This window comes from Botrytis fragariae (assembly GCF_013461495.1).
Source record: "Botrytis fragariae strain BVB16 chromosome Unknown tig00000001, whole genome shotgun sequence".
Taxonomy (NCBI): domain Eukaryota; kingdom Fungi; phylum Ascomycota; class Leotiomycetes; order Helotiales; family Sclerotiniaceae; genus Botrytis; species Botrytis fragariae.
Window position 1 is genome coordinate 794,077 of NW_023500987.1, and position 23,816 is coordinate 817,892.

The following is a 23,816-nucleotide window of genomic DNA, read 5'->3' on the forward strand; positions in this document are numbered from 1 at the left end:
GATAAAGAGGATATAGATTGTTTGTATATCTGTTTCTTATGCCTGGATAAAATTAAGTGCGATGGAAGATTATTGAGAATAAAGTCTGAGGGGTTCAGCGATTCAGAGGTTTAGAGAGTATACATGCCATGCTAATACTGCTCATATTCTAATATTCATGGCTTATCATCCCATATACAACAAAGCATACCGTCTTACCACAGCTAACTAAACCCCATTTCGGCCGTACGTCAATCTACCCCCGATCAAACAGTGAATCCCTCTCCAATATAATCATACCCCGCCCTAAGACTGTCCTATATAATCATTTCTACGTCCAAACAACATTGTGATTAGCTGGTACAGTGGTTAGAATGTGCAACTCAACATCCAACCAGCTGAGAAGCCCTATGACCAAAGATATAACAAAAAATTAACAAAACAATATCACAAAAGTCTTCTGGCTCTTCAAGAAGTTTACCATTTCGATACCCTTTTATTCTTTTTATCAACTCAAAAGTACAGAATAGACAACTTTACATGGCATAATTGGTTTGACTGGGGATGAGAACTTGGCACTATGTATATAACATTTGTAGATCGATACAACGCTAAAACGCTCATTTCAAAATTCCCTGCTCCACGTGCTAATCACAGTATTGTCAAATTCCAAAACACGTCTACCAACTCGAATGTCCCCCATCCATCCTCAGATCCGCGCCTGTAATATATAGTCAGAAATTCGTCCTAAAAGTGGAGCCATGATTTAAAAGTAACATACCAGTCATGAAGCTACTAGCATCGCTAACCAAAAACACCGCCGCCCCTCTGTATTCCTCAGGAGCACTCAATCTGCCCAACATATTCTGTTTTGGCCAGTCCGTTCTTCTCTCTGGGAATTTCTTGAAGAGCTCCTCCACCATAGCTGTCACTATATATCCTGGAGAAATGGTGTTGACCCGAATACTATGTTCGCCCCATTCACTAGCCAAATTTCGTGCAAGTTGTAGAACTGCGGACTTCGATGCGTTGTAAGCGGGGCATATGAGACCCTAAAGATCACTAGTTAGTATTGATATTAAGCCGAAGAGGGAAAGGGCAAAACGAACTCGATTGGCAACAGTTCCACTCATACTGGCAATAAGCACTATACTTCCCCCGTTACCAAATTTCACCATTTGTTTTGCGACTGCCTGTGCTGTCATAAAAACACCGGTTACGTTAACACTCATCATTAGATCGACATCCTTAGCCGAGTATTCCAGAGCTGGAGTTTCTTGTTGGATTCCAGCTGCTGCTATTAGGCCATCCATTCGTCCTTCTTTCTGAGCTATCTCCTCAATTATAGAATTCAGACCCTCGACATCTCGTACGTCGATGCGGCGGTATGAAAGCGATGTACCGAGTTCTTCCTTCGCGCGCTGTGCAATGCGATCGAAATCAGGAGAGGGGGTTTCGAGACGGTCAAGGGCATATACTATATTATTTCGTTAGATGTAATAATTCAGTCTAGATTTGTTCTCGAGCTGTAATCGAAACTACATACCTTTAGCACCGGCCTCCAATAAGGCTTCTGCCTGTACCAATCCTAATCCTCTGCCAGCCCCGGAAACACATACCACTTTATCGACCAAGTTGAATTCGGGCAGACGTTTCTTAGTCCCTAGATATGTCGACGGCTGGCCACTCTTGAGTGCTGCACTTTCTGCATCTGGCGCAGGCGGTGGTTGACGTGTTTGAGATGGCGGACTTGAGAGATGTGGGAGGACAGAGAAGGTACGTGTGAGAGGACGAGGATGGGATCGGAGATGTCTGATTGAGACACGTGAAACATTTCGAAGGGTAGACATGACTCCCGCAGCTTTGGGTTTGATTGATAGTTAAGAAGAGAAGGGCGTGTAACTGTATATTGTGTGATTCAGCTGCACAGCCTAGAGAATTAGAAGCTCAATGATTGAAGACAACTATATGTAAGCCTGTCTAAAACAACGCTTGTTAGACAATCGTAGGAGCTAATGCTTGTTTAGTGAATCACCAAGCATCTCGGGTCCATGAATGGCTGGGGAATCTAGCGATCGATATCACCTCCGCGGGGGAAAGGCCATAACGAAGCCACTTGAATCTACACCAGTGGTATAATCATGGTTCTTTGTGGGTTGACGCTCCACGAGCCAATGCTTCTAATCCGAAGCGGGGTAATTAATGACAACAGGCTCAACAAATCATCTAGAACTTCAAAAACAGAGTCACAGGAGTGGCACAAGGCGTTAGTGGTCTATTTTAGACGTCCAGAACTTGGGGTAAATGTGCTTCCCCCCACGGCCCACCTTTTAGTCTTTCTCCGCATTCTTAGCCGGAACGCTGGATTAAGTAATCCGGGAACAAACAATGTGAGATCATGCAAGGGATTGACAAACAATTGATATCGGATTACCTTCCCTAGTTGTTAAGTGCATAGTACGTGCTTTTATTAGCAGATTTCAAGAAATGATTCTAGTATACTAGCTCGAGATGCCGAGGTATCACAACTTTAACAGATGCTAAGAACTGTCCGTCAAGTATGATTGATCGAAGAGTGTCACTACATATAGGTATTTTGTCTAGAATAACATTCTCTCCTTCAACTTGTCGTTTTCCACGATATCTTGTTCTTTGCTCAGAAACTCTGGAATATCCCAGGTGCAATTTATGTACCTGCCAGCTAACCATTCTCTTCTTTCTTGAGATAAAAAGCACATCGAATCACCCGCAACTGCCGGATCATCTCTCAAGACTATTTTCAAAAGTTAGCGAGCAACCTTCAATCATTTAGCACTTTATCAACTATGGAAATGCAATCTACCTTTGTGAAGATATTCTGGTAATTTCTTAGCCATATCTGTATTAACTGCGCCAGGATGTACGCAATATGCCAGTAATCCTTGTTCTGCATACTCTGTCATTGTGAATTCTGTCAATCTCAACAATGCGAACTTCGAGGTATGGTATCCGCTAGCTCCGGGTCGCAACGAATTTGCTCCAGTACTGGCTACATTGATGATTGTCTTGAGTCCACCCTTTAGCATCAAGGGAAGAAACCCACGAGTCATCCAATAAACCCCACGTATGTTGACTTCAAATGTCTGCCACCAGTCATCATGGTCTGAGTCAATTATTGATTGACTGGCGGCTAGATATCCCGCATTATTGATCAAGATATCTAATCTTCCGAGAGTCCTCTCAACCTCCTGGACTGCGTCTTTAACACTCTGGTGATTGAGTAAGTCAAGCTTAATCAACAAGACTTTTGGTGGGGTCTTTCCTGCCGCCTGTGCTGCCTCTTGAATTTCTGTCTCGAGTGAGGAGAGATCCGATCTTGCACCGATAGCAATCCCTTCAGCCCCAGCTTTCGCAAATGATATAGCTGTAGCTCTGCCGACACCTTTCGAAGCGCCTGTTATGAAGACTATGTGTTTGCTATGGTCGGACTTCGTCGCGGAGTCAATTGCGGGGTATGTGGTGCTGTGCAGAGTGGCTGTAAAGTTTTGGCCTACTTTATGTTAGTTAAGGATGCTAACCTGGATGGTGAGCTTTACCATTTGGAAGAGGGACGGGTGGATACGACATTTCGATCTTGAGTCTTGATATCCGCGATATAAATCACAACGAGGGGAGTGAGATATGAAAGAGGAGGGAACGAAAAGCAATACTTAGTCAGAGATACTCGTAAATGGAAAAACCTTGTAGAGTGACGACAGCATGCAGAATGACCAATGTTACTTCCGCATCGCTCCGATGTAACCAGGTCATCCGTACTCACATTATTGATTAATCGATGGCTGCTGGTAATTATGGTACAATCCCCAGAGGCGGCAGTTAGAGACAATGATGATTACATAAGCAATGTCAACACATCAGAACAGCCTACATAAAACAGTAAAGTTAGAGAATACAGCAGTACTAACACAAATGTAGATGCTCGAGATTACTTCGCGAGTGCAGTCATCCTCTTGATACAGGTTCACTTGCAGGTCTAATTATCATTTACATTCAGCCATCCATTTCACCAACGATTTCAACAATATTCATGCTTCACTTTTCTGATATCCTTACTTGTATTACTAAATTACATGCCATGGTATACATTGTACAATCTTTCCCAGAATCGCTTATAGTTGAGCGATTCCCAAAGCATACAATCTCCTCTTAAAATTCCTTTATCGCAAAGTGCTTTGTTCTCATGGCCATTTTGTAGAATCGCTATTTATGAGCAAACTGCGAGCTGGAAAAATCTACACCTCGATCAAAACTTGAATTATATCGCTCGAGATGGCAAACCCAATAAAACCATACGAAGAGAAGAAAAAGCAGCTAGGCCTTGTACACAAGTCTAAGTAGGGCCCTCAGTGGGATAATAGAGCTAACGCAAACCCTCAATGAAGGTGGATGTCTAAACAATGGCAAAGAGAAGGTCGTGAGCCACGAACGGACGTGGGACATTTCGACTTTTTTCCATACCCACAGAAGTGGCAGGACTATGTTGACGCGGTGAAGGAAAAGCCTAATTTTCTAACATCCTTTTTCGAAGACAATAACAATACCGTCTATCCTGATGTAATGGAGTGAAACAGCAGACGGCAAGTCCGTCAAACTAATGGCCCTTCTCCTGTATACAGCATAGGGATGAATCCACAACATCAAGGTTGGTTTATCACCACACACGGATCTCTAGACGCCAAGTATCGGTTCCCGGGAACACGAAATGTGGCGGGCCCTCATCAGAATGAGAAATTCACAAGCGTGTTACTGGGAGTCTTCGTGGGCTTTCGTAGAATCAGAAGGGACAAGTGGAATCCATGGTGGTGGGAAGTTGTGTACGCAAGACTAGATAAGAGGGATCGGGCCCTCCTACATGCTTACGACTATAACTATCTTGGCATGCCTTTATCAGCTGTGAAAAAAGGTAAAGGTACGTCTTGGAAGTGTAGGACAAATGACATTACATGGGTGGAGGCTCTTAAATATATGACCATGGAGGAGAGGACAGAGTGGATAGGAGATCAAGCCAGACGGCCAGCTGCTAGTTATCACAATCATTGGTAAGATTTCAACGAGCTGAGATGTGCATGTAATCTTCCTCCATTCTATTTCTAAGGCCGGGACGTGATGGCGGATGTGATCTCTTGTCCAGGGGCATATTGTCAACGATTTTCAGTCTAGGGGTACCTCTTTCGTTTGATCAGAAAGCTAGATCTAAAACACGCGAATCATGCTTCGTAAGCAGAACAAATGGCACTCGAGGTCACGGAGCACTGTGGCAATAGTACACAAGAATTTCGCTATCCAATATCATACATTGCCTAGAAAACAGTCGAATATTCTCTCTATCGGGTAGAGTCGTGAATAAGATCCAAGATGTAAGATTAAAAACAAGATCTGAAAAGTATCAACATGGAGTTTATTTGTTCAATCTATAAATAATAGGCCATTGATCGTTGAAGTACGAGACACGTTGATGCCCCTTTTTTTTCGTTCTTACCATGAGCTTTATACAGAGGAGTTATACCTCTCTATCATCAGTGTTCACTATCAGCCTTCAAGGTTAGAGACGGACACGATGCCGTATCTTGTGCTCTCTTTAATTTACATGAATTGACCCAAAGATTAAACTTGGGAAATCACCCGAATGAGAAAGCGTGCATGTGGTGCCTAGATGCAATACAGGTTGGAATGCACCAAGACAATCGCGTCCACTCATTTATCTACAAGACCTTTGTGCCAAATTATCAAATAGAGATATGTATGTATCTTTTGATCTCTCTGATTTGGTAGAATCGCTCAGTAAAACTGTGAAGGAGGTTCAAAAGGAACGTGAAGCTATTGTAGAGGTAGCATTGAATGTTGATGAGAGATTGGCCTTATCTCACACTGAGAACTAGATCTTTTTAGCTCTAACATTCTATCCTAATAGCCATAACGAATGTATTGATTTTCACGCAGCATACTTGCTATATGCGGCCTAAATAACTATTCGAAAAAATGAAAGGCAGCAAGTTCGTGTGAAACGTGAAGAGTGAAAAATGCAGGCAAGCTCTAGCCTAAGACTATTGCTTATGAAAATAGTTGCTAGAAGACGACATGCATCTTATGATGTTGTGCTCTACTTCTTGGAATGCTGGAGACCTTGGATCTGTGAGCAAAGAATTATATCACAATGGGCACTCAAACTTGAATCTTTCGAGGTCATCCATCTCTATATCTTACAATCCGGGTGGTTGTTTTTTAAGTAAATCTTACTGGTAGAATGATCATTTCTAGCGCAGTGAAAGTAACCTGTTACATAGCAGAACGGTGGCATGCTCATTCCTTTTTTCCTAAAGTAGACGCAACAAGAATCACACAAATCCTCAAAAACAAACGGCAGCCTTCTAAAGATCTCATCTGCCCAAGGAACCAAAAATCATATAAAACCGATCCAAAAATCAGAACGAGCAAAAACAATATAGTGGGCGTGATAGTTCGAGTTAACCAGCTATCAAGCCTACTATTGAGGGATTCTTGAGATTTTGAATCTATATACCCAGCCCTTGATCATTTCTATGTTGGATATTGCCCCACTTCCAAGATATTTTTATGGGAGGGAGATCGATATTATTACATCTGCATCTTGACTTGAGTGTATCTGATCATAAGCCTCAGCTCTTGGCTGTATCTGCTCGGGACTATTTGGGATTAATTTTAACTCATGGTTGCTATCTATGAAGCTTCAGTCTGTAGATAAATTTAAGGTCACTGCATAAGCATAAAATTATCATAGAGCTGTCTCAATGACTTGACTGTTCTGGAGTGATGGAAGGTTCTACATGTCAGAGATCACTAGCACTAAACTCTGTTGTCTAAAACATTGGCTTGATGTGAGTACTTAATGATAAAGAGTGTGCTAGGATTCTTATTCTCAAGTTACGTTGCTCAAAATGGTTCAAGAATTAGACAAATTTATAGGCAAATTTCCTGATCGTTTTTTGTGAATCTATGAAATCTAATTTGTGAGAGACTCGTGTAAAACATTCAAATTGGAACAGCTTCATAAATATAAAGAACCCTTCTTTCAAATAGAATATTCATCAACTGTCTGGACAAACATAAAGAAAGTTGAAGACATAGATACCAGGTAGATATTGAGATGTCTCTTATTTCAGCATCACAATGGCATAACTTCTCATAATTCACTTTCCCCCAACCAAAGACCTGATAGTAGTCTTCATCCAATCTTGCTAGATTTAAAATCCTGATCTCGGGATTCAGAAGTCTCTCCGAGCCCGAAGGCCGAGCCCTAGCTTTGTTTTGACCATACATAGGTAGGTAGAATAAAGAACAATACATTGTTAACAAGCACATATTACAATCGAAACGAAATGAGAAACCAGGCTCACATTACATCTCAATGAATTTATACACAAATACTAGATTCTTACCATCAAAGTTTTCTGTTCCTCAAACCCTCCACCACCTACCTGCCTCTTCATTGTCAGGTCCAAGTTCGCTTTCACCAGCAACGGACTCAGTATACAAATATCAACTATCAAGCCTACTATACAAGTCTTCATGCCTCCATCAGCACGCTACTACTCAACACAATGGTCACAGACCCTCTCAGCGGCACCTCATTCCCTGTGAATCACGTCGATTCAATCGTCCAGCATCCAAACGATCGACGTGGTTCCCGGGAAATGACATATCATTCTTCAATCTCGGCATTGTGAAATGACTAAACAGCTATCAAGCCTACTATACAAGTTTCTATTGGTCCCGTGCTGCATTTTCTGGATCGCTCTTGAAAATCGTAGGTGTATCCTTCGTCGAGATTTCTCCATTGTGCACAAACTGATTTCCGAATGCAGTTTCAGCTATCAAGCCTACTATACTTCCGTTAACACCCTAAGAGTTGCTCAACTCTGGTGCTTGGGCAGGTGCAAATCGGACCAAGTACCGGAGTTGAGCAAGTATCTTAATGTGCTTCGCCGCCTCAAAGACCGTATGCAGAGGGGACGGTGTCTGGATACAATATAGTTCACACACTGGGCATGCTCTGACTGATGGCAAGCAAGGTTGAGATGCTTTCACGAAGATGATGGGGTGGGGCTTGTTGTTTTGGTATGGATTCTTTCTCTGTTACTGTGATAATGTAAGGTTTCAATGGCTAACCTCATGCTTTATTAGGAAACACTTTGGGGGTATCTACAAATTGAAGACTATTGATTCGACAACTTGACTGTACTTCGAAAACTAGACAAATCCCTTCGAGGCGCAATATAAGTGCAGGTTGAGCATTATTTACATCATATACAGGAATTTGCGTGTATCACTTGGATGCGCACAAGGCTTAGGAGGAGGACTATATATAGAGTTTCCTATCGCAATCATAATCACAATTCTTTCTCAAAGGAAAACCGCAACATTCTTCGCCACCATCTCTGTAATTAATAAATGTGATCACACCCAAGAGCCTGTAAGCATGAAGCAGCTAGCAAATGCTAAATGCCGAAATTTAGCATGGAGTCTCCATGCAAAATTAAGCGAGATTTCATCATCATGCTGCACCTAGCTTGTACCTTCCACTTAAATTTTCCCGATTTTCCTTTCGAACTAAAATTTTTCTTACACGAATACAGCGTCTCTATGGCAACTTGACTTCTTTAAAAAGTAGAAATATTATCAGAATCAGATGATTGACCGTGTGCTCCTATTTTAACATGACAAAGAATCCAAACCACACAAGGCTGGGTGAGATTTCCGAAGAAGCGCTCCCCAATGCCATCAACAACCATACCGCGCACAAGAAAGCAAAAAATTCCATGCTCCTGCGCAGACTTCTATTCATCTGCCAAGAAGTCTACTATACAGCGGCTTACACCCGAAGAACAGCACATACAAACCCAGATCCCGCATCCGCAGAATCACTAGCTCTCATCCACATGCCTAGACGTAGATTGCAAGTGTTCTAACTATGTAAAGGGATTCAGGGAGTTTGGTGGGATGAATGAGTAGATTATCAGATGCAAGAGTGTTAGACGCAAGCTTTGACGTTGTTTAGGACTTTCGACTTTTGTATTCACTCCGTGGTGATTAATCCATATAATTAAATTATCCTGTACTGTATGCTCATTTCCGTCTAATTTCCGAGGTTTATGAAGACTACCTATATACCATACCAGATGCGCCTCGGTGACAACTTAAGTGAATGCTATGTGTAATTCTTGAAGGTATTGCAGGTGCATTGCTCGCTCATGTATAGATGGCGCGGAAGAAGATAGTCTACACGACTAGTAAATGAATACCCATCTTCGCTCCTGTGATTTATGCTTGGCACACTTAACCCTGCGTGTCAGCCTTGCATAGGTGATCGAATCCCGCAGGTGCATAAGCAGCATAACCGACATGTGCAGTCATCAGTACCAGAGATCTGGATCATCAATAGCCTCCGCATTATACCCTGTGTGTGCAGCTATCCCTAGCAAGGGGGCTTCTGCTGCAATTATCACTTCTGGTGGTCATAAAATTTACGGTATGCTGTAACGATGGGAGTATAGAGAGTTTCTAGAATACTATATTACACATGGGGTTTCCCACCATATTCGAGCATTCGCGCTACTCGGGAACTAACGTTACAAAGTACAGGAGAGTCAATGGAACATTCTTATAGAGAAAACAGGTGATTCGAAAACGTCAACTATAGAAGTAGAGCAATTGAACCACCATCCGTTTCTAACTTCTCTTCTAATCACCACCGTGTATCATCTTTCATCAGAACTCGTAAAATCATCAAACATCATAATGTGTACCAAGCGGTCAGTTCTATCGTAGCCTAGTTCGAAAAGTTCAAGTCGAGTTATAGAGTGACGTAGGTAAGAATGAAAAGGTTGCTTAAGCAATTTTTTCGTTCTCTCTATAAGCTAGAGTTGGCGAAATAGCCTCCTCATCACCCTTTTCCATTGTCATCATAGAGCTGAGGATAAGAGTTAGCACTTGTCAAAGGAGCGGGAATGCAACGATGGATAAGAATATAAGTACGTACACTGGATCGCCACGAGAGTTAGCAAGAGCAGTTTGGTCACTGGAAGAGTTCAAAGGTGCTCCAGAGCGGCCAGTAGCACGGGTGGTGAAACGTGAGCGTGTAGCAACAGAGAGGAATTCCCCAAGTGCCTTGCGACGAGCAATGAGTTGATCCATCCAGTCTTTTGGCTTTGGGCTGCCATTCTCAGTGTAATTTGAAGGATTTTGCATCCGAGCAAGCATCTCTGGGTGCATCTCAATCTCGGCCTTTTGATTGTCGAAGGAGCGAGCTTTGAAGATCTTTTGAACAATTTGCCAGCAGCAAATGAGATTCCCGACCCAGATAGCAACTGAAGATTCGCGAATGTACCAAAGTTGATAAGTTGTTGTCATAGGGCTAGAGAAGTTATAGTATCTAGTGACTGGATTAGTATTCAATCAAAACCCGAAGCTTGGAAAGAACTTACTTGTTCAAAATGGCTGCAAGAATTGTGAAGACAGCAAGAGAGAAGACGCCCATCAAGATAGCTTTGCGCATAGGTGGAAGACGTGCGATATAGAACATCCAGAGTGGAATGAGGATCAAGCCAAAGTCAGAACTGATGTTGAAAACCATTTGAACGATGGAATAATGCTGGTATGTCGCACATTGTTCATCTTGAACCGGAACTGCCCAGTATTGTTTAAATGGACGACAGACACCAACGTAGTAGACGAACATGATTACGACGTAGCCAATAGCAATGTAACACATGAGAATCTTAAGTGCCATTTGCAAATTTGGCAGGTTGCGACTGGGAAGTAGTTAGCTTTAAAGGTGTGCTGAAAATAGAACAAATGATGAACTTACCAAAGACGCCACAAGAAGAGCCAAATGCAAATCTTGACACACCAGGTAGAAGCAAGCATACATTGTTCAAGCGGAATGACAATGATAGAGCCATAAATGCGCGAAGTCACGTCGTCAGGGTCAGCCATAATCGAAGCCAGCTGCTCTGGAGGGAACAAATTGGTTTCGTAACGAGCGGAAACATTGATCAAAATCAAGAGAACTGTGTAGAAACACTGCAAGTTTGTTAGATACAAATTGTCATAAAGCGCAGCATACGAATAATCAATGCGACTTACCATTGTGACACACATGAGCCAATCTTCAAATCTCATCCTGGCCATGACCCAGGTAGCATTGAGACTATAATAAACAACCGCGTCAGTCGAACCATTACATAAAGGCTACAATCTCTGAAGCAGCTTCGAGAAGGGTAGAAGATTGTACTTACATGCGGAAACCAAACAAGATGAAAGAAGGAATCACAAAACCAATAGTATTATGGAGGAGCTCAGAATTTGATGGAGAAACATCCCCCCGAGGAATGATCAGAGGAGCCATCTTGACTCTCAGGTCCTGATAACTTGTATTTTGTGTTGATTATTTGTTATGGTTATACACTGAACTGACAAAAAAAGTTGGTTGTTGTTTTGGATAGAAAGAAGTTTTCAAAAAGAAAACTTCTTTAATGGAAAGGTCACAACTCGGAGATGGAAGTGAAAAGAATTTGAAGTTGAAAGATGATCAATTGAGTGTGAATGTGGGTGTGAATGCGAATGCGAACGTGAATATGTAGATTGTGCCCCTCTTGGTGAATACCTCTCTTCCTCCTGTCCCAAAATTGACGCTAGTACCAACTTTAAATTTGACACTCCGGCTCTTCATGAAGTCGGCTGAGGGGAGGGGAAACACCAACATTCAAGAAAGATAAGAAGAGAAGAGAAAGAGAGAATGAAGATTTCTAGAAGAGACAAATATCATCTGAAGAAGAAGTTTCTAAAACCCACAAGATGAAATTTGGGGTCTCACAACCTTATCCGATCTTGTCCTACTTTTTGATACATCGAATCTTCAGCGCTTGGCTCTTTGGATTGGCAAGCAAGCAATCAAGCAAGCATATACAATCTCGGACTCGAGACCTAAAGCTGCAACCTGCCATCTTACTTCAACGTTGCGCAACAGAAAATCTTAATGATGTTGTTATGCAGCCCTACTCTCCAGTTCAAGCTACCCCTCCCGTTCTTTAAGTTCTTAGAGTTCTCCGAAAAGCTACCATACCATCGCTGACCGGTTCAACGATGTTTTTCTAGGATTGGCGCCACAAATTGAGATGCGCATCAGTTCCTTTTCGACTTCACAGAATCTAACTCTTGATCATCGAACGGGAAATTGCATAATTTGCAAGGTTGCTATCCATGAATCATACGTTGAAGCTTGGCCACAGCCGTGAAACATATCAAGACCAGTTCTGCAATATTGCAGTAGTTGTGTAAGAAGAATATGCAACTACCCGCAATAAGTGAATTCTTTGGTTATTGTAGCGAGAGCCGTTGCTGACACACAAAAGATATTATTGTCATCTTTAGCAAGAGCGATTCTGCAAGGCAAGGGCATACCATCTAGATGCACCAACGTCACATACCTCTACATGATTCTTTACATCACTAAGTAAACCTCTAGCTTCGCATTGCAGCGATCTACGAGACACAATGGAATCCGATTGAGCGCAAGGCAGAGTTTGACAACGATCAAAATCTGGGGAGCTGGTAAAGTTCGTACTCTCTGGCACTACATGACTAAGATACAGTAGCGCTGCTCTGGATCGCCGACCAAAATACGGGATACCGATGATCCGAGACTGGCATCCGGATGGCTCCTACATTTGTCAAATTTGCATAGATAGGTATAGGGAAATCCATTAAGAACATGAAGAAACGTTTGGCATGCCAAACTTTGGGGTCAGATTCTGTACTAGACTCTATGACCTTGGGATGAAATATTGGAGGTTCACTGACAGCCGTCTAGCAATATTTGTAACTCTAACGCCATGCTCAATTTATCAATGCCCATTTGTTCGTTCCTTCATCTAATTGTATTATGCCACAGGGGTAATGTATGCCCTCAAGGCTGTCGTGGCATCACCATCATGAGCCCTCAATAAGTCCGTGGCCTTGATCTTTGTCAATTCGAGTTCCTCAACCTGTAATAGAAACTTGATTAGCCTCGAGCACTGGGATCAAGCATCAAATTATAGCTAGGAAGCAATATCGATGAGGGGAATATGACAGGCAGAACGTGATCGGTAAAAGCAAACCAAATCGCAGTACTTTCAGAGTTAGGTGGCTAAGAACAAAGACTTCATCTTGGATAAAGAGGATATAACTCGAATGAATGCTCAATAGCCGAGTTCCGTATATTAGAATTAACATACCAATAGATTAACATCGGCCGCTTCAACCTTTACTATCTTCTTCACAACCTTCTTCTCATCTCCCTTCTTTGCAACCTTTCCATTTGTAGCGCTGGTACCTGCCAACCTTTCCATAGCTTTCCTCACAGCCTCTTGATCTACCTCTTTTGTCACGGTCGAGTCATCTTCACGAGGGGCATCGAGAGAGGAGAGAGCAGCAGCAGCTTTACGATCTTCTGCCGACTTGGCCTTTTGAGGGATTTCATCATCTACATCGCCTGTAGTTGCACCTTCAACTAATGTAGGAGGTTGGGATTCGGACATTTTGATAACAAAAAGATTTGCAGGTGAATGTTAATTGTTGTTTGAACTTTGCACAAGGAAGACAAGACTGTCCGAGTGACGTCTAGAAGGATCCAAGCACAATCATTGATTTAAGTTTAGGGTTGGGGCTGCAAATCCCACACCTGTAGGGCTGATACTGGCTGACAGGCTTATATCGGAAAACTTGTTCCCCGACGGTAGCCTGATATAGCCTAATACTCTGAGGGGCTGAGGGGTACCCAACCACAAGCTCGGGCCAAGTGAAATAAAGCCACACACTTTAATTTTTATTATTTGAACCCCTCCTCCGCAAAACAATCCCATTATTTCTCCAACTTTCTTTTTTGGTCATTTAAATTTAACTGGTTATTGCATTACAGCTCGGAATAGCTTCATAATTTCCAATCTAGGAATATCACCAAAGGACCTAATTCCTTCAAGATGCCAACCTTTGGTCCTGGAGCAGGATTGGGAATTGGTTATGATGGAGCCCAAATGGCCAGACCCATTGACTCACATCGCCAGGTTGAGCCGTGGTCGCCAAGTTCTTGGACTGCAAGACCGATCAAACAAGATGCAATCTATGAAGACCGCAAGAATGTAGAGAAATCATTGTCGAAACTTCAACGTCTTCCTCCCATTGTTACTCCCACGGAAATCATTCAGCTCAAAGCAAGTTTACGGGATGTAGCTCTTGGCAAAGCATTTCTCCTTCAAGGGGGTGATTGTGCTGAACTATTCGACTACTGTGAGGAGAATGCTATCGAATCAAAGATCAAGCTCTTACTTCAAATGAGTTTGGTTCTTGTCTGGGGAGCCAACAAAAAGGTAGTCAGAATTGCTAGAATGGCTGGGCAATATGCGAAGCCGAGATCAAGCCCCACTGAGATGGTAGATGGCAAGGAGACCCCGTCTTTCAGAGGAGACATCTTGAATGGTTACGAGATTGATGAGAGGGACTTAGATCCACAGAGACTTGTTAGGTAAGCAAATACCTGTGGGGCTATCACGGTACTTGACTGACTCGCAGCAGCGCGTACTTTCACTCTGCAGCTACTCTTAACTTCATTCGCGCGTCTCTTTCATCTGGTATTGCCGACCTGCATAGCCCAATGAACTGGGGTCTTGGTCATGTTCGGGACCCAGGTTTGCAGGAGCAATACTCGAAAATTGTAGACTCTATTAGTGAGAGTTTACGTTTCATGCGTACCATTGGTGCCGATACAGCTGATCAACTTCGAGGAGTCGAGCTCTATACTAGTCACGAAGGTCTTCTACTCGAATATGAACAGAGTCTCACTCGACTTCTCAAAGACCCATCTCAAAACTTACAAGCCGGTGCAAACGCCGAAAAGAATGTCGATCCTACTAAGGATGGAAAGGCATACTTCAATACATCAGCACACTTTCTTTGGATTGGTGACCGGACAAGACAAGTAGACGGGGCACATATTGAGTACTTTCGCGGTATAGCCAATCCTATCGGCGTCAAAGTAGGCCCTACAACTTCTTCCTCGGATCTTTTGGAGCTTCTTCGAAAACTCAACCCAACAGTAGAAGTTGGTAAAATAACACTCATCACTCGTTACGGAGCATCAAAGGTTCGCACACTTCTTCCCAAACATATTCGAACAGTCGAAGATAGCGAATATGCCCGAAGTGTCGTCTGGCAATGCGATCCAATGCACGGAAACACGAGATCTACTTCGACCGGCATCAAAACGAGACAATTCACAGATATCTTCTCCGAACTTCAAGAGACTTTGGCAGTCCATCAAGAGGAAGGAAGCTACCTTGGAGGTGTTCACCTTGAATTGACCGGTGATGCTGTGACAGAATGTACTGGCGGTAGCGAGGAGCTTGCCGAGGAAGATTTATCGTTAAACTACACCAGCTTTTGCGATCCAAGGCTAAACGAAAAACAAGCACTAGAAATGGCCTTCTTGATTGCAGGTCATTTCCGTGAGGGACCTGCCAAGAATTAGATTAAATGAATATCTAGTACACATGATTGTCGTTTGCGCTGGAACGCTGAATTTCCTGGTGACTGCATATCTTCTTTCCTTGTTTGCGATTTATATCTCATCACTAATCGAGTCTATCGATGCGAGCGTCCTAATTCTCCGAATCCTTCTCTTGATTTATGTCAATGGTGCCTGATCGATGCTATTTCAGTCATCCATTGCACATCATCTTCCTCAAAATCATCATTGTCCACACCGACGTTGCGGCTGTAAGTGCTGCTACAAATGTCATTATCGAGGCGGCACTGCTATCTGCGGTCTGCGAATACGAAAGTATGCTATTAATTGCTTGACTCCTAACATTTCAATTTGTTTTCCTTGGAATGTCGCAGAATAACATCAGAAACGTCCCCTCGCGCGAGATCCACTCTCTAGGAATGCCGATCATTGCGGGTCCACTACGCGAGTGTAATGGTGGGTTCTTTGAAGATATCAGATTGAATTATGTGCCAAGCCCAAGTGAAATAGTTCTATCCCAATATTGCTAGACATTTTCATGTGGCTAAAGTTGTTGTTAAGTATCGGACGTACCATATGCGCTACGCCTGCCAACGATGCCAATTCTACAAAAGGATGATGATTGAGCACAGTGCCGTTAGCACGCTTGATATGTAAATCATTCTCAGCGAAACAGCATGCTTAATCGTTTGATTAATTGTTGATATCATACCCTTTGGCAATTCAACGAATCGTTCTGAAGAAAAGGTTGTAAGGCCGTGAGTGTGTCGGCAGAGAGAAAGGGCGCACGCGGTACAATGAGCGGCCCATAACTTGTGGAGATTTGTTCTGACACACTATCATGTACCTCATTGCAGAATCTCAATGGGTGAACCTCAAATTGCCATTCCTGGAGAATTATCAAACTGCTCTTATTGTTTTGATCAGAGTACTGAGATTTGATGCTTGGATGATCATAGTTGCAACTATTTTGCAAAAGCATTGAGCTCCTATGCAACGAGTCTCAAGTTAGCTACTTTCATTCATTAAAGTCTGGGCAAATCATCTTACTGCTCGTACGACGACAGCCAGCATCTAATGTTCTTTCGTGCGATAGAAAGAGATTTCTTCCGTACGTAGTGCTTTGAATAACTGATAAGGGGAGCATTTTGTAGAAGCATTGGTTCTTAGGTGATTTGAGAAACTTCTTAATAAGAAAAAATTGCAATCGCTAGACTCACTCCTGAAGCGATATACTGGAATCGAAAAGATTTTTTTTTCCCAAGAAGCTTGAGATGGAACAAGAATTAATATCTTAGTTCCTGGAAATACTCTTTTGGAATTGGTGTCCTGAGGCCGTCGAATTTCGGTCTACTGGATGAGAGATGAATGCCATCATTTTCTACAGGTTATGATTAGTATTAAAGTAAATTGCTGGAAAATCTTCCAGCCATGATTTAGCTGTTCTCTCTTCCTTGAAAGGACATACTTGCAAATTGAGCTAGTTATGATGGATCATGGGATAGATGACAGGATGACTGAATGAGAACCCAAAAAGCAGAGAGCCTTGTGAAAAAAGAGATCAGGTAAAGCATTGAAAATTTTGCATTGTATTGAGTCTATCTCAAAGGCTTATCAAGTGGTGGTTCCTTATATGTCCTTCATTCTAATCGATGACGAGAAGGATGATGAGGTTTTGAATGGTAGAGAAAATGGCATTTGGAAGTAACTTAAACCTTGCTACTTACTACCTGTCGCTGCTAATGTGAATAATTTAAAGGAGATCAAAAGAATTCATAGTGTTTCTCCCCGTACTTCTATTTTATGGCTTCAATTTGGGGAAAGGAGCATGTGAGCATATATTCACCAAAAAAATTTGTCAGTTCTTGTTTGTAGTTCAAGGTCTGCGGAATAGGATGATATGTCTCTTGAAAGTCAGTGTTGATCATACCTACTTATAAATCGGGCTTTCTCTTTTCAATACACATATATGCGTTATTAATATCAGACTTTGCCATGATTGATATGGATTGTGCTATTGTACACGTGCCTTTTTATCGTCGCTATTGTATATTATCGATATATCTACATTTAATCCAGCTAAATATATACATGTAAAGTATCTTATCCCCCTGCCAATTTCATTTGCTAAACACCATGCTCGAGCATCCTTTCTTATATACAGGTACCGACAACACTGTCGGTGCTATTCTTGATGTAAGAGTATAGAGGATTAGAAGAACCAGCACACAAAACACCTTTAACAAACACACCTGCAACCAGATCGGCGGCAATAGGAGAAGTATGAGTGTGGTCATTTGGATAATAGGTGTCAACAGTTGTAGCACCAAGGACAGCGTATTGATTGGCAAGATATGTACCGTGGTCAATGAAGCTAGCCATGCTTCCAACGTTCTCCACAACAATCTCGCCATACCCGGTGAAACGAGGGGATGTGTATGAGCATGTACCTGTCTCACATGTGTTGTCTGGAGTGGGAGAGGAGATGATGACATAGGCGCCCTTCGCAGTCATGAGCTCAGTGGCATTGGTGAGATAGGTGGGGTATGTTTGAACGATTACACCAGCGTCTGTGGTGCAGGTTTCGTTACCGGCTCCGACGCAATCGGAGCGGAGGTTATCGGTGGGGGTAAGGGATCCTCCATCATTGTGTCCGAACTCAATGATGACGATGTCGCCAGACTTTATGGTATCAATGACGGCGCCGAAGCGATTTTCGTCGGTGTAGGAACGGGCTGAGCGGCCGGCTTTGGCATCATTGACGACGGGGATGGTAAGGGAATATGGGAGGTAGACACCCCAACCTGTAGTTGTTAGCTATATACACTATATGAAAACCTTGATGCGTTATATCTACCTTGAGTTCCAGTTCCACCTCCACCGAGAGCCATTGTAGAATCACCACACATATACACCGTTGGAGATGCAGCTGATGCGGCAAGTACGACAGCGCTAGAAGCAACGACAGTACTGGAAGCAGCAACGATGCTTGAGGCCACAGAAGTAGCGGCAACGGTAGAGGCACTTGTGGACGAAGCAGTGTCTTCAGGAGCGGCAGCTGATGAAGCGCTTGAAGGAGACCATGTCGGTCTTACATGTCCCCCGTTAGAGCTGCCATGTGCGTGATTGAATGGGACCGCCGAAACCGAAGCTGCCAAGGTGGCCAAAAGAAGCCCTGATGTAGTCTTCATATTGATTTGAGAGTTTGATTTTTCGTGCTTTATACTTGAAAGATAGTGATCAAATAGAAGAGCGCAGGTCAAGTGTGTAGTAAACAAGAATAGAAAAGAACGAATGTAACCTGTACAAGCAATAGAAAATGAATGAATAGTACAATGAAGAAGCAAAGTCACCGAGTTCGAATAATGATAGACGGAGTACAGAAAAGAGTACTTCGTCCTACCTTGGGTATATATTCAATTGCATTATCCCCCACACAAGGAATCATGTTTCCGCTTGGAGGATCTTTAGATGAAGGAACAATAGTTCCTATACCCATCGATGCCGTGCAAGTTTCCACCCCCATCAATAAACGAACATGTTTGTACCAAATCGGGCCAAGAGGTCTAGATTACACGACGAGATCTCTCCTCATTGGTAACGCTCTTCACGGAGATGCTCGAAACGAACCAAAATGACCGAAGCTAAGATCTCGACAATCATATTGACAAGCAAGCTTACCAGACAGAGGCGTGTCGCTTGGATGATGTGGGTTTTAGATAAAACGAGATGGGATGGATTTGACAGTGGTTGAAACCTAAATTGTGAAAGATAGATTGTTTTAAATTAATGAGGGGACGGGCGCTTACTAGAATGGGAATTATATTAACTAGAAGGGGAGTTTCTTACATAATCCATGCCTGAGGCGTAAGTTTCTCGGAGGTTTTTAATTATCCCGAGTGAACATAAGACGTTTTGATATATGTTAACGGCGCAGAAGCATGGGAAGGGTATTTTGTGCAGTACCGGTAGATCTAGTTGTCCAGCATTGAGTTTCAACGCTTGCGTTGAGGCCCCACGTAGTTTTTTTCGTTCCTGGCTTGAAGGTAGAATGATACTTTGCACCCGGCTCAAGCTTACCCAGATATTCCAGACGTATTTCCTCTCTCTTCCCCCGCTTAAATCTTACCCAGGTAGCAAACGAAGTTTCGTAGGAAGACCTAAGAGATCACGCTAACCTTAATCTACCCCTTGTATTTTCGTCCGAATTCTCTCTGTCTCATCTCATCTTGACTTCACTTAGCTTGGCTTTACTATATCGTTCTTCTCTTCAAGTCTTCTGTTCGATTGCTGCGGCCATTCCAAACAATGAGTTTTAAACAATAGTCTAGACAACTCAATTTCTTCTTCTCATCACAACTGGGCTGTATATTATGTGAGGAAAGCACGGTATATTTTAACCACCTCGCTTCCTCGAGTAAACTGTGGAAGTGATAAAGACATTTCGATTTTGGACAGTCAATATCACAGAGGTATAACCTTTAAAAAGCATACCAGTGGACAGACCATGTGGATCTATTTGTGTTGGTTTGAGCTATTGTGTTGGCATAACTTAATTGCCTTGTGTGAAATGATCGAGAAAGTTTTGAGCAATGAGTCTAATTTATATTAATAGGACTAAAGAGTAATGATAATAGAAAAGGTGAGTATTATCATGAGGCTTATTACCCTATAAGTGAAAATTCACAACAAGAAAAGCAGTCTCCAAGCTGTTGCCACTTTTCCCAAGTACTTGAGAATATCACTGACATTCAATTTCGAAGCACTCATTCGCTTTTGCCACCAATCATATCCATTACCCAATCCAATCCACACTGGGTGAGCTCGTATTACTACCACATGCGCTATCATCGCAGGTGTGTAACAAGTGCCTACAATTCTTCAAGCATTCCACTTTGTTTTTCCTCTGAATGCCCGTCACTGAATCATATATACCACTATGATCCGGTTTCGGTAACGAAGGGAACCTCGCCTGGATTTTCAACAGGCTTTCGCGTGCAGCGGAGATCCACGACGAAGAAGAATTTCTCTTAGGGATATACAGATTCAAATCTACTTGTGGAATGCTAGTATACTTATCCTGAATCAAAGACAGACTTTGCCGAGCCGATGATCTTGGTGCTGATATAGTTTCTGATATGTCGGGAGATACCATAGGTTGGGTATTATGGCTGGCTTTCTTGCCGTCCCTCAGATTACCGTGGGGGCTTGTGGGGGGCGATGGGATTAAACGTGTAACGGGATCCTTGCTACTGTTGCGAGTGGCAAGCGTCGACCAGAAGCTTGCTGGCTCCGCTCCGATTTCTGTATTCAATTTAGGAAATGCAGCATCTTGTAGGTGTTTGAACCATGATTTTTTCCCTTCGCAGTGATTGGATTCAACCGACAAACAATCAATTATAGTAGCTTTTCTCAGCTTGGACAACATTTGTGAGCTCGCACATCTTCGAACTCCTGTACATGATCCAAGCGAAGAGCCGATTGCCGTGGCATTTCCAGAGCGAGCTGGTGCTTTGGGGTGCGCTTTGATGATACTTTTCTTTCGTTGTATACCAGCGTCAGACTTTTGGCGTTTCGGAGCATCGTATTCGAAGTTATTCAACCACGAGCATACTCTATCCGGGGGGCTGATGGCAGTCTCGTTAAGCCATGAATTTCGCGTTATAGGGGTTGTCACCATACCGCTTAGCATGGGTGAACTTATCGCAATTCGAGCATCGATTCCAATGCTATAAAGAGAGTGAGATGGGCGGGCATTAATTCCTTTAGAAACTATGTCGCCGAAGAGCCGGGATTCACGAAGGGGTATAGATATATCTGGGAGTGGGGAACGCCACTCATTGGTCGATTTTCTAGGAAGGGGAGGAAATGAAATTACATGATGTTTGGATGATTCTTGTTCCGTAATTGTAATGAAATTGCCATCATCCCCATTTACGACCGGCTCACATTGCCAGGACCATTTGTTGATGGACATGCGTGCATTGGTGGGGTCAAAGGTGCCTTTATTCTTGCTAGGTCGATGCTCTTGATTGAGATTTTCTCGGTGCTGAGAGCTTTTCCTTGTATCGTCATGTCTAGGACTTGCAATATCATCTTGATCTGTGCTGGCCTGACTGGAACACTTTGACTCTCCTTCGAAGTGAGCATGGTCTCTCTCACTTAAATGAGATTCTTGTTGACTGTGCTCCTCCCAAATTACTTCATGCACACTTTCGGGATCCCCTTCTGACTGTCGGTCAAGCCGGCCAAAATTTGTTTGAGAAATTCCCAGAAAGTTTTCCGAATTTCCTGGAATTTCTGGGTTCACAATGCAAGTTGGGGAACGCGGCAAATTAGGAGAAAATGTTCTGGTAGTAGAATTGCCAAGTTGTGAGGTCTCTTTTGAGTTGTCCGATTGTGCTGCATGTATGTGAATTTCACAGGAAGAGGGACGCACTATAGGTACTACGCCTTTGCTTGTGAAAGACAATGACGATAACCTGCTCCCACGCGGTGATTGATCTTGACTCGAGCCATTTGCGGCTGAAACAGGCGGGCGACCTTCGTGCGTAGGGAGTAGACCTGCTTGGAGCAATTCCATCACAGCTTCGACATCCTCTCGAGTGATGATATATGCCTCTGAATCTTGTGGTAGGTTCTCCGAGTAGGTTGGCTGGCGACTCGAAATAGAAGGTATGCCAGACAAAGTCCCTGGTGTTGTCAAAAACGGTGAAGTTCCCATGGTGCTACTCATGTCAGATTTATTGGATGCGCTGGGTCTTCTCAAGGTTATAGCAGAGGGCTTCAGCATTTGATTATTTGTGACCTTACGAATAGTCAACCTGTCGCGAAGAGAGCGCACCATGTCGTTATATCTGGCACCAGCAGTAAATGATGAACTTCTGTTTCGCTCACCAAGAGGATTAGAATCAAAGAAAGCATTTCGAATTTTTGGGTTATTTCCTTGCACAAGTTGGCCGGAGTTAGGCTTCAGTAGCGGACGAAGCTTGAGTTGGCGTGTGCCAATTTCAACCGAGCTCCATCTTCTTGATACAATTGGAGCGGCTGGTTCAGACATAAGCCTTCTCTTACCCAGTCTCTTCATTAGGCAATGATCCCTACGAGTGTTTGGTAATGTCGCGCCTTCCAGGGCTGTTGGCGCAACCTGAGTTGGAGGAAGCCAGTGCGAGTTGTAGTCCTGCTCCGCTGCAGCTATTTTCTTGGCTCCCCTTTTCAGTCCTTGGTTGCAGGTCCCTCTGCATCGATGCTTACGTTTCTTTCCCATACCCTCAGTGTTTCTTCTACCATGCTTCTTGACCATTGTGAGGCTTTCAGAGCTTAGTCTGCGTGCCTTGTATGGGGCAACTATTCGATCTCGAATTGAGGACATACTATCCGTAGTACATGAATACTCAAATGAGCCAATATGGGAATTCTTTGAAGAGGAGGCCAGCATCGGACTTCCTTCTGTCGGCAATAAAGGTGATGCCATTGACGATACCAGATCAACCTCGCCATGACCGCCGCGCGATCTGCTCGGTGTAGAGGGACGTCGGCCTTCGAAATAATCATTTTGCAATGCATGCCGAGATATTGGAGCCGTACTGAAGGGCGATTTTTGTGGGTATTGTAATGAATAACCTTGTGGAGGTGTGCGAAGCCCAGGAATATCTACAACACACAACTGTCGCGATCTGGGATTGAAAGATCGATCGCCACTTGCGACTTTCCGGCCCATTCCCGAAGGGACGCTCAATATGGAAGATGGAAGTGAAGTCGGGGCATTAGGTCGTAGGGGAGGTTTTTGAGGGGGTTGATCATCAGTGAGACTTTGACTGCTAGTCATATTTGAGGTAATGATAGATGCTGCAATAGGGATAGGTTTTGGATCTTCGGGGTCTATAGGGTGTGCGGAAGACATCGTAAGATAGGTAATAATCACTAATTAATTTAAAACGGAGGATACGAAAACGATACAAGCAAGTAGAGCGTCGGAAGCAGCATCAAATTTTCAGACGTGTACTGAAACAAGGGAAAATGATCAAACTTGAGATAACGGCAAAGAACGATGGTTTATCTGCATCTCAAGAAAGAACTACTGGCAGCCAAAGTTTTGTCGTGGGGAAGCCACCACGATAAAGACCACTACTAATGGCTCTTCTTCATTATGAGCCATGCTACTACATCTCCAATAACTTGGAAAATCGAAGCTCAATTGTGCACGCCCAAGTTCTGTGAGCCTGGAACGATGGTACATATAACAGGACATTCGGTATAC

At 43.2% G+C, this 23,816-nt stretch overlaps 8 protein-coding genes across 8 annotated transcripts; 3 read left to right on the forward strand and 5 right to left on the reverse strand.

Annotated features, from left to right (window-relative positions):
- Positions 1-659: 659 nt before the first annotated feature.
- On the reverse strand, positions 660-3,585 carry Bfra_000245 (putative short chain protein; the record flags this gene model as incomplete). The annotated part of the gene is made up of 7 exons (XM_037330690.1): positions 660-700; positions 761-1,031; positions 1,089-1,456; positions 1,526-1,791; positions 2,674-2,752; positions 2,822-3,508; positions 3,555-3,585. 7 exons carry the CDS (start codon positions 3,583-3,585, stop codon positions 660-662), a joined length of 1,743 nt encoding a protein of 580 aa, XP_037197023.1.
- A 6,297-nt stretch (positions 3,586-9,882) lies between these two features.
- On the reverse strand, positions 9,883-11,401 carry Bfra_000246 (uncharacterized protein; the record flags this gene model as incomplete). The annotated part of the gene is made up of 6 exons (XM_037330691.1): positions 9,883-9,964; positions 10,034-10,426; positions 10,479-10,805; positions 10,862-11,076; positions 11,140-11,203; positions 11,292-11,401. 6 exons carry the CDS (start codon positions 11,399-11,401, stop codon positions 9,883-9,885), a joined length of 1,191 nt encoding a protein of 396 aa, XP_037197024.1.
- Positions 11,402-12,935: 1,534 nt separating this feature from the next.
- Positions 12,936-13,574, reverse strand: Bfra_000247 (uncharacterized protein; the record flags this gene model as incomplete). Its single annotated transcript, XM_037330692.1, has 2 exons — positions 12,936-13,040; positions 13,272-13,574. The coding sequence occupies 2 exons, from the start codon at positions 13,572-13,574 to the stop codon at positions 12,936-12,938; spliced, it is 408 nt and encodes a 135-aa protein (XP_037197025.1).
- Positions 13,575-14,015: 441 nt separating this feature from the next.
- On the forward strand, positions 14,016-15,559 carry Bfra_000248 (putative phospho-2-dehydro-3-deoxyheptonate aldolase protein; the record flags this gene model as incomplete). The annotated part of the gene is made up of 2 exons (XM_037330693.1): positions 14,016-14,557; positions 14,605-15,559. The coding sequence occupies 2 exons, from the start codon at positions 14,016-14,018 to the stop codon at positions 15,557-15,559; spliced, it is 1,497 nt and encodes a 498-aa protein (XP_037197026.1).
- Positions 15,560-15,723: 164 nt separating this feature from the next.
- Positions 15,724-16,213, forward strand: Bfra_000249 (uncharacterized protein; the record flags this gene model as incomplete). Its single annotated transcript, XM_037330694.1, has 3 exons — positions 15,724-15,855; positions 15,931-16,044; positions 16,067-16,213. The coding sequence occupies 3 exons, from the start codon at positions 15,724-15,726 to the stop codon at positions 16,211-16,213; spliced, it is 393 nt and encodes a 130-aa protein (XP_037197027.1).
- Positions 16,214-16,397: 184 nt separating this feature from the next.
- On the forward strand, positions 16,398-16,683 carry Bfra_000250 (uncharacterized protein; the record flags this gene model as incomplete). The annotated part of the gene is made up of 2 exons (XM_037330695.1): positions 16,398-16,484; positions 16,516-16,683. The coding sequence occupies 2 exons, from the start codon at positions 16,398-16,400 to the stop codon at positions 16,681-16,683; spliced, it is 255 nt and encodes an 84-aa protein (XP_037197028.1).
- A 1,027-nt stretch (positions 16,684-17,710) lies between these two features.
- Positions 17,711-18,747, reverse strand: Bfra_000251 (putative rhamnogalacturonan acetylesterase protein; the record flags this gene model as incomplete). The annotated part of the gene is made up of 2 exons (XM_037330696.1): positions 17,711-18,360; positions 18,414-18,747. 2 exons carry the CDS (start codon positions 18,745-18,747, stop codon positions 17,711-17,713), a joined length of 984 nt encoding a protein of 327 aa, XP_037197029.1.
- Positions 18,748-20,351: 1,604 nt separating this feature from the next.
- Positions 20,352-23,459, reverse strand: Bfra_000252 (uncharacterized protein; the record flags this gene model as incomplete). The annotated part of the gene is made up of 1 exon (XM_037330697.1): positions 20,352-23,459. The coding sequence occupies one exon, from the start codon at positions 23,457-23,459 to the stop codon at positions 20,352-20,354; it is 3,108 nt and encodes a 1,035-aa protein (XP_037197030.1).
- Between the last annotated feature and the right edge of the window lie 357 nt (positions 23,460-23,816).